At 49.5% G+C, this 10,249-nt stretch overlaps 1 protein-coding gene across 1 annotated transcript; it reads left to right on the plus strand.

Annotated features, from left to right (window-relative positions):
• The first annotated feature begins 786 nt into the window (after window positions 1-786).
• INTS15 (integrator complex subunit 15) lies at window positions 787-9,807 on the plus strand. The gene is made up of 6 exons (XM_052773173.1): window positions 787-1,012; window positions 2,227-2,448; window positions 3,744-3,909; window positions 6,158-6,685; window positions 8,389-8,428; window positions 9,027-9,807. The coding sequence occupies exons 1-6, from the start codon at window positions 821-823 to the stop codon at window positions 9,232-9,234; spliced, it is 1,356 nt and encodes a 451-aa protein (XP_052629133.1). The 5' UTR covers window positions 787-820; the 3' UTR covers window positions 9,235-9,807.
• Window positions 9,808-10,249: the final 442 nt, after the last annotated feature.

The raw sequence follows: 10,249 nt of genomic DNA on the forward strand, positions 1-10,249 counted from the left end.
AGCCCGGCGCTGAGGGCTGAGGGCAGCCGGCACGTGCTGCCGTGACCCCGCCAGCTCCGGTCTTCGGGTGCGGAGCCGAGCTGGGAGCCCCAAAAACCGACGGGTCCCTGCCGTGGTGCCTGTCCCCCAGACCCTCCTCAGGAGGTCCCCTGGGGCAGGCCCCATCCCCGGGGGGGCCCGTGCGGAGCCGGGGGCTGGCGGCCCCCCACCCCGCATGCTCCCACAGTTCGCCCCGGCCCTGCCCCAGCGGCCTTGGCCGATGACGTCCCAGTGTTTCCCCAGCCTCCAAAAGCAGCTGCCGCCTTTCCCAGGAGGGCCGGGCCGGGCGCCTACAGTGCGCGGTGCTCCTTAGGGGCTGGGGGGGGGCCCTGCCGGCAGACCCCCCGCCCCTCCCCGGGGCCAAGCACGCCCTCAGAGCAGGGCCAGGGCCTGCACCCCGCTCCCCACAGTGGGATCAGGGCTGGGCCGAGACGCCCCCCTCCCAGCAGGGCTGCGGCTCCCCACGGTCAGGCCCCCCCCCAACAAGGGCCGAGACCCCCCCCAAGGGCCGAGACCCCCCCCAGGGCTCAGCGCCTCCCCCGCCGCTGCGGGCGGGGCCGCCAGGGGGCGCTGCCGGCGCCGGGCGCGTGTGCCCCTTTTTTGTCCGGCGCGGGCCGCCGTAGCGCCCGTCGGCTCCGCGCCTCCGCTGTTGTGGGAGGCCGCGCCGCGCCGAGCGGGGCCGGACCGGGCCGGGCTGGGCTGGGCTGGGCTGGGGGGGACGGCGGCGGAAAGGAGGGAAAGGGAAAGGGGAAGGGGGTCCGTTCCCGGTGGGGTCGGAGCCATGAGCGACATTCGGCACTCGCTGCTGCGGCGGGACGCGCTGAGCGCCGCCAAGGAGGTGCTGTACCACCTGGACATCTACTTCAGCAGCCAGCTGCAGAGCGCTCCGCTGCCCCTCGTCGACAAGGGCCCCGCCGAGCTCCTGGAGGAGTTCCTCTTCCAGGTCCCCAAGGAGCGCGGCGCTCCGCCCAAGGTGGGCCCCGACCGTCGGCCGGTTGCGGGGCGAGGCCCTGAGAGTCCGGACAGAGTCCCCGGGGCCTGGTGGAGGCCGAAGCCCGGGGGGGGAGCAGGGCAGGCCCTGGGGGCTGACGACGTGAGACCGGGAGGCACCCTGGGAGGCCGGACGCAGCTCCAGGGAGTGGCTATGGAGGCCGAGGCCCCAAGAGCTCCGGACGGGATCCCTGGGGGGCTGCTGCTGGAGGCCGAGGCCTCAGCAGGACAGGACGACGTCCCGGGCAGGTTACTGCTGGAGGCCGAGGCCTCAGCAGGACAGGATGAGGTCCTCGGGCGGCTGTTGCTGGAGGCCGAGGCCCCACGAGCTCAAGATGAGGTCCCTGGGGGGCTGCTGCTGGAGGCTGAGGCCTCAGCAGGACAGGATGAGGTCCCTGGGGGGCTGCTGCTGGAGGCTGAGGCCTCAGCAGGACAGGATAAAGTCCTCCCTGGGGGGCTACCGCTGGAGGCCGAGGCCCCAAGAGCTCAAGACAAGGTCCCTGGAGGGGCTGCTGCTGGAGGCTGAGGCCTCAGCAGGACAGGATGAGGTCCCTCGGGGGCTGGTGACTGGGGTTTTTTTTGGCAGGGAGGGGGCTGGCTGGCAAGAACCTGATGGACTGGCCAGGACTCTGGGAGACCACACAGGGCCCCAGAGAGGTGTGGTGGGCTTCTGGGGTCTGCTCACAGCCTGACAGTGCTGCGGCTGGGGCCCTACCAGGGGCTGGGTTTGGGATGGAGCTGGGATGGGGCCCTCCCAGAGAGCAGCGAGCAGAAACCACAGCTGCTGGTGAATGTCAGGGTTCATGGGCCCGGGGCCTGGTGGGCTGCTGTGCCCAGCTGTGAACCCCCCAGCTGCCCAGCAGCACCCTCAATGCTATTATTTGCAGAGGGAGGAAATACTTTTCACCCCAGTCTTGCTGTCTGTCACATCTTTCAGTTCATGGGCAGCGCCTGGAGGTGCAGCACGCACCAGTCTTGGGTATCCAGGTATTCAAATACAACCTAGAGCTTGTCAGTGTAACTAGGTAAATGCAGTGGTGGTTCAGCAAACTTGAATATGTGTGCTGTGCCTAAAGATTGAGTTTCTAACACCTGAGGGAAGCTCAGCCTTTACCGTTCCTGTCTTTTCACCAAAGCAGCTCTTGGTTCTTCAAGAGCCCCAGTGTATTTTGCAGCTTTGCTTTTGTTTTCTTTCAGAGATTGAATTCACTTCAGGAACTTCAGCTCCTTGAGATCATGTGCAATTATTTCCAAGAGCAAACCAAGGATTCAGTCCGGCAGATCATTTTCTCGTCTCTCTTCAGCCCTCAAGGAAACAAAGCAGATGACAGCAGGATGGCTTTACTAGGAAAACTGGTTTCCATGGCAGTGGCTGTGTGCAGAGTTCCTGTTCTGGAGTGTGCTGCCTTCTGGTTGCAGGTACAGCTTCTGTGCAGGCAGGGCAGTCTCGGGGAAGGAGTGAGGGAGTGTGCCGCAATGGGTAGCGGCTGAACTGAGGCAAAGTGTCACCTAACGGTTGGTGACAGCCAGTTGCAGTCAGTGGCAAGTTTCAGCTGATACAACAGCTGGCTGCTGCAGCCACCCCATGTCTGTGCTCATGTCCATTCCCTTGCTACAGCATAAAGGTAGAGCTTTTGCCAATCCATTTATGTGCTGCAGTGGCAGAAGAAAACCTGTTTGGGTTTGGGTTTTTTTTTTTTTTACTGTGGTTGAAAGTTTTATTGATTTTTTTTTTTTTCTTTTTTTTTTTCACCCAACCAACCCCAGCATCTCAAAAGGGATCAGTGGAGGGTTTGACCAACACAAGGAACAAAATCAGGGCAGTTCATGGTCACATTGCCCAAAGAAGCCGGCTCTGGAGTTTGGGAATTAAACTGTCCCTCATGTGCAATTCTGCGCATGGCAGAAGAAGCAAACCTCTCTCTTGAGATTTGGGTGCAAAATAATTCTGTCTGGTATTCATATCCATGAATGCAGTATGTCAGGGATCTTCTATATCTTCTCCTTTCCTATTGAGATTCCCCACTGTAGACCTTGGGATGTGCATCTTTGTTCCTGCTGTGTCTGCAGCATGTGCAGAAGTCATCTGCTTTACAGAAGGGGAAGAGCAGAAAGCCTGTGCTGGGAGGAAAGGGTGGGAGAAGGCAGACCGGTACTGTTTCTGTGGGGTCCCCCTTTTCCCATCTGGTGAGCCTTGGTAGAGGAGGAGAGGATGTAACCTGGATAGCAGAAGAAGGTGTAGTTTTTTGCAGATTGCAGCTCTTAAGCAACATGACAATTGCACAGAATTTTTTCCACGTTAAAAATGTCAAGTGTAACTGATGTTACTGAACCTGTTGTTCTGGTACTGAACTAGATGAACTACAGAACTATGTTGCTGAAGTAGTAAAAAAATCTCCATCTAAGTCAAAATATTGATGTAAAAGGTTTTAATTTTAAACTACAGATATTGTAAATGTGAAATATCACCATCTTTTTTAATATTGTGAAATAGTAATTTTATTTCTGTCTGAGTGGATCTTTGATATGCAGATTGAGAGAGAAAGCATGCTTTAATTTTGGGAAAGTGGAAACACAAATGTTGAAACAGCAAAGCGGCATAGTGTTTAGGCAATGTAAACTTTAAAGTTGGCTCTTTACAGACAGTCTTGACAGAACTTTCTGTGACTGGGTTTAATCTGCTTTTCCTTGTGTGCTGTCCTCCACCCCTCCAGCGAACCCCCGCTGTGTATTGCGTCAGGCTAGCCCGAGCCTTGGTCGATGACTACTGCAACTTGGTGCCAGGGTCCATCCAGACCCTGAAGCAGATATTCAGTGCCAGTCCTCGCTTCTGCTGCCAGTTTATTACATCCGTCACAGCTCTCTATGACCTCTCTTCAGGTAAGTGTTTCCAAGCTGTGTCATTCGAAGTAATAGGTGCAGTATAATGCAACACAAATTAACCGTTGCAAGTGAATTAACTGCTGAAATTCTAAAGATGCTTATTACCATGTAATTCTTGCCAGAAGCAGCTCAGGGGTGTGGCTGTTGCCTCATCTGTCACTGGGGTGAGAATAAAAGTAACTACTCTGGCTGAAGGGAGAGTCTTTGCTGCAGAAGCAGCCAGGTAATGCCTGACACATTGGTAACTTACTCCACAGAGGGCAAAGGACACGGGGACCTTATTGATTGAGCAGCTTTAAGAGTGAAAGCTGATCTGCTTGGGCTGGACAGTTGGACCTCCGTATTGTGTGTCACCTACCCAGCAGATAGACTCAGGGCTCTCTGTCAGTCTGATCCCTTCCAAAAAGAGGAGAAACACAAATTCTGAATGTTGGCAAGCTGCAGCAGGATTTCTGTGGAGCAGTGATGAGAAACGCAATCAACAGCGTACCTCCAACACGCTCTTTAAGTGTATGTGTGACCAGCTAGTGATATGACCTGTCTCAGGTTGTTGCTCAGATGCTAGAAATGTGTAGGTGTCTAAAATAAGGTTGATTTACCTTTACTCGGCTAGAGAGGCAGACAGCTTGTGGTAGACTAGGGAGCAACCACACTAAATACCAACATCACATATAATCCAAAAAAACAAATACTATTTGTTATCAATAAAGGAAATGTTCTGCATGGTCTTCTCCAGATAAGCAGCTTGGCATTAGTGAGAGAGAGGTGCAGGCTTAGACTTTTTTTTTTTTTTTTTTAAGTATTTAGTAGAGCTCATAGCATATTCTTCCTCAGTATTTTATATCTGTTTTGTGCAACAACTTGGAAGTTCATCCAACTAATGAAAAGACATGTCAGAAAGGAAATAACATGAGTTATAGGAAGTAATTTAATTCTTTAATTCCTTAGTTTCTTTGAGATTATATTGGTGACACAAGAAAAGGAAGCTTGCTTTTCAAAGAGTGATCTGTAACTGGGCAGTCTCCACCATGTCCTGAGGACAGGAGTCAATCACACAAACAGCAGTATCTGTGATACTCGGAGCTTTCAGAAAAGCTAGAAACTGGAAAATACCAATTCTGTATGCAGTGCACATTAGTAATTCGGTAGTCCAGACGATTCGTCCTATAAGTCATTTCAGGTGCAAAAGACCTGACTGGATAGTTCTGTGCTGAGCCCTGTATTGACACTGTACACAACTCACAACAAAAGTACATTGCTCAATCCAGTAGCCTGCCCCTGTTGAGGGGATGATGTGTGGGAGCAGCTCGGAACACCTGGCATTTGTTTTCAAGAGTGAACATTAGAATTTGTTGTGCTACATGTTTGCCAAGCCTTTGAAGAAGTAGTTTTACAAGGTCAGGTCGGAGGATGGCCTGGTGTATGCCTGGGAAGATGTGGCCGAAGACAGTCACGAGTATGCGTATGGAATGTTTTTATCTTTAAGTGTTCTGAGGACTGGCAAGCATCCCAGCTGAGCCAGATATGCACTCCTGTGTTAGTAATATTGACTGTATGCCATTAGTTCTTTCCAGATCCTTGTTGAAACATATATAAGTTTGATTCTTTTGTGAAATAAACGGAATCTTGTACAGATGGCTTGAGTGCTTAATTCAGTCACTGCAATGATGCACGATTACTGTGAAGTCAATGTTTCTCTTGTCTGTGACCACCTTTCACTTCTTACTTGAAGCTTTACAGAATCTTATAATCCTTTATGTCTCATATGATCGTGTTGTTGCATTAAGTTTTTCCACAAGGCATGCTTGTTTAAGTCTTGAAGGAAATGAATGATTGAGGTGAAGAGAAAGAAGTGCCAACAAGTTTTTCCTGTTCCCTTGCCCATTGTACCTCCTGTAGCAAGGGATAAATGGAGACTGAACTTAGAGAAAAAAAGAGCAGGTGATGGGTGGGAGAGGAAAAAAATGACAGAAGAAGCTTTGCTGCGAAAGGGGATAAATGTTCGCATTTGGTGGTGACTTCAGAATAGGTGGAGAAGGTGAAGTTGACAGGAATATGGTTGTGTCTTCCCTGGGGCAAATAAGCATCTACCTTTGGCATCTTGAAAAAAACAGCAGAGTTGGTGAGGTTCTGAAATTGTAATTGTGACAGTGCAGGAGGGGTATGTGTGAGATTAATTAAACACTACTGTCCTGTGCTTCAGTGCAAGGCTCAGCTTACCCAGCAATAACTTTCTTATCTTCAGATGACCTCATCCCTCCTTCGGATCTGCTTGAGCTGATTGTTTCCTGGATCTTTGAAGACCCCCGCTTGATCCTCATCACCTTTCTAAACACTCCTATTGCAGCCAACCTGCCAATAGGGTTTTTAGAGCTCACCCCACTGACTGGACTGATCCGTTGGTGTGTGAAGGCCCCCTTGGCTTATAAAAGGAAGAAGAAAGCCTCTTTCTCAAATGGACATCCCCCCAGCAAAATTGCCAAGGACTCGACTTCAGGAGAAGACAGAGATTGCCATCAGCTATATTCAAAACTGCATCTAAGTGTCCTGCAGGTTCTTATGATGCTTCAGGGGCATTTAACGGAGAAGAACCTTTATGGGCGCCTGGGCCTAGTACCCTTTGATCACGTGGTTCCGCTTGTTGAGGAAATTAACAGACTATCTGATGAACTCAATCCCCTCAATGCATCCAAAGAGATTGAACTGGCTCTAGACAGACTGGCTCAGGCTTTGCAAGTGGCTATGGCATCAGGAGCACTCCTGTGCACTAGAGGTAAGTTGTTGGTGGGGCTGGCAGACACACTGGCATGGGATTCTTTTCCTCCAGTGTGTGGATGTTGTATGAGGAAGTTTTGGGATGGCAAGAGTAAAGATCAACGTGTTCACAGCAGAAGTAGTAGTTTGCTGCTCTTAGGAAGCGATAGTGCAGGAAATAGTTCAGGAAAAATAACTGGATGGGGAGTAAGAAAGGAGAGATCATTGATGCACGTGACTGGTACGTTGCTTTGCAGAACCGCAGAATTGATGTTCAACCTTGCAGTGTGCACAAGGGGGTTATATGTGGGTGTCCAGCACAGGGACATATTTGCCCCTCTCAGAATTTCTTGTAACTATTTAAAAAGCACTGTTTAACTGCGCTTCAATTTGACCTCTCTGAGTTTGCCTGCTGGAGGAGAGTCCATGAAGCAGATAAACCCATGGGGTGGGTGTGCTAGACAAGGAATTTGAAAAGCAAACAAAAACTCCTCATCTGGAATTTCTGGGCCTTCAGCTCTCCTGTAACGAGACCCCATTACAGTGCGTAAGGTTTCAGTTAAACTTAGTAAGGAAGCCTGCTAATGTGGCTTTTGTCTGCCTTTCCTGTCTCCAAAACCAGTTCTTTTGGAAAGACCTGCAGAGATGAAAAAGGGAAGTGCCTCAACACAGCGCAGGGCCAGACAGACAGACAGTTGTCTTGATACATTCTCTTGGAAACAGGTGATTTTTAGTGTGACCAGAAGGCTTAAAGCTCCCCAACAGCCAGGACAGTTAGTGCAGATCCCAGCTGCAGAGAGCTGCTTCTGCCTAAGCAGGTACCTGAGGCTTTTGCCCTGGCTGAACCAGTGCTGCTTCTCAAATCTCAATGTTTTTCTTTCTAATTTTTTATAAAGTAGCTCTGGGTGTAATAAGAACAAGCAGAAAAGTGGAGTTTTTTTGAGTTGATGGCCTATTTCAGCTGTGTTTTTTCTTAGCTGTTTACCTGGTACATTCTGAGTGCTTGCTCTTACTGTAGAAGTAGAAGGTAATCCAGTATAAGCAGCTGCTGAAATTCCAGTTATTTCAGTGTTTTGGGAGTGCGGTTATCTACAAAGGCAGGAGTTAGTTCTCAAGCTGTTCCTGAAAGGACTGTAGCAACAGGGTATGTTGTTAAATACCTTGGTTCTAGCTATTCTGCTTTAGCAGAAGTTTGGAGATGGTAAAAAAGGTGTAATTTCTAGTTGATAGACCTCAGCAAAAAAACCCTCAACCCTTTCTTTACACTAGCACTGTTTAAAAAGTCCCAAACCAATACAAAACAGGTATTGCATAAGCTTTGCCTTGCTTTGACCCGATGCCTTTCTCATCATAAATGCCACATTCAGTGGGCAGAGTCATACCTTGTATTTCCTGTGTCTGTCTGTCGTCTTGTTAGTATATTGGTATTGCAAATGCTATACTAAGGCTTGGTCTGCCTTGAAATGAAGCTGTATTTCCTATATGGCAGCATAGGTTAAATGTCAAACATACAATAAAGCGTCTGGTGTGGAAAGTTGAGGTAATGGCTAGTGAGATGGAGAAACATTTTCTCTCCTGTGGAAGTTTTTGGCCTGAGAATGGGATTCTGGATCTGTTGATGACTGGAGCTTTTTCAGTAATCCTCCTAGAAGGGAGAGTGGAGAGGAAAATTGCTCTAATTTCTGCTCTACCCTTATTGTTATGTCTTCTGTCCTCTTTCAGATGACTTAAGAACTGTGTGCTCCAGGCTACCGCATAACAAGTAAGAGACCTTTCTACAGCTATGTTCGTTTTGGTGCCTATTCCAAGACACACACTTGAGGGCTGCTGAGACAAAATCTCCTCTAAAATTTGTGTTTACTTTCTGGAAGTCAGCCTTTACTCACACACAGTTTAGTGCCAGGGTAAAGGTGCTGGCTACTTCTTCCCTTGCAAGCTGGACTTTCGACTGAAGGAGACTTCAGTGACTCCCACCATATAGGTGATCTTGCCTGGCCTGTGTTAGAACAAATGCACAGAAAGGGAAAATGAAATTACAGCATGGAACCTGCCCCAGAGTTATCCTATCCCCAACTCCCCACTTGTTTTACCTGACCCTAAGCTGAACTGCACTTTGCTTCTTGCTGCTTTGGAAAGAGCAACCAAGTTTAAAAAAATAAAAAAAAAAAGGGAAAGAGGGGGTAAAAAAAAAAGTCTGGAAGCTGTAAAGAGCATAATTGAATCACTGTCCTCTTGCCTGTCAGCAGTGCTGTGTGTTGGTTATGAATTGTCCTTGGAGCCAGGCCCTTGTGGGCTAGGCATAGCCTTGACAAAAGCCTTCTCTAAATAATCCTCATGCTTGTCTCAATTTCTCTCCACAGCCTGCTCCAGCTGGTGATTTCGGGTCCAGTACAGCAACCGAGCCATGGCACTCTGCCACCAGGATTTTATCCTCATATCCATACTCCTCCTCTGGGCTACCCCGCGCATGCTGCACACCCTGCGCTACCAGCTCACCCGGCACTCCCGGCTCACCCTGTACAAACATTTATACCAGGAATGACATTCCCATACCGACCTATTCGCTAAAATGCTAAGACCGTAGAGTGTACCCAGTTTCCCTTAGTTTGAGGAAGCCTTGCAGATGAAACCAAACATCTTGGGAACCACATTTTCCTCTTTGGTGTAAGGCTGAGCAACACCCGCGTGAGGGATCAGCCCTTCGGCAGTGGTGAAGACACAGATGGGTAGACTGCAGTCAGTTTGGATGTGGGATGTGGATACTAAGGCAGATCATAGGGACAAAAGGAGGGGGTGGGAAGAGGCAACAGAAACTCCAAACTTCTGCAGTGTGTGGGAATTTTTTTAATCCACATTGTTTCATATAATCCCCAAGGGCATGATATTTCTCAATCATGTGTTTTTCTGTTTATGGCACGGTGAGCCCAGCTAGTCTTGCTCCAGGAGGTCCAGCAAGAAAGGCGTGAGATTTTTCAAGCTAGTCCACTCCAGCCTGCTGGTTTCTTTGTAAATGTTTGTATCTATAGCTACAGAGTATGTGTACACTGTATATTTTTGGAACACAAATGTTTGTTTCAGAAGCACAAGGTAGAGTAAAGCAGCACTTCCTATTAAAGGAAACAAAAGAAGCATAAAATAGTTCTGGTGCTTTATCTTTCAAACAGTGATTAGAAGGTCCAACTTGTTAAGGCCTATGCTAAGGAGCGAACAAAATCCCTTTGTCCCCATCATCCTCCATCCAGGCTCAGGAAATGCCCTCTTTACATGCTTTGATCAGTGATTCATGAAACTTTGGGCTGAGATCTGGTGTGTTTCATTAATGCTTGCTAGAAAACTGGCCAGCAGCCAGCTGTGGCATGCTGGCCAGCTCTGAGCGAGGCTCAGGCAGGTGTAGAAGCATCCGGAGAAGGGCGGCAGAACTCGCTGCTGTTAGTGCCACACCGAAATGCCCCGTCCAGCCCGATTAGTTGAGCTCTGCTCTGTCGTCATGCTGTGATCCTCTGAGCCCCCTCTGCTGGGTGAAAAAGCAAGAAAGAAGGGTCCTTTCTACACATCGGTGACTATTCCAAAGACCTCTGCTGCT

This window comes from Harpia harpyja, chromosome 21, assembly GCF_026419915.1.
Source record: "Harpia harpyja isolate bHarHar1 chromosome 21, bHarHar1 primary haplotype, whole genome shotgun sequence".
Lineage (NCBI taxonomy): Eukaryota > Metazoa > Chordata > Aves > Accipitriformes > Accipitridae > Harpia > Harpia harpyja.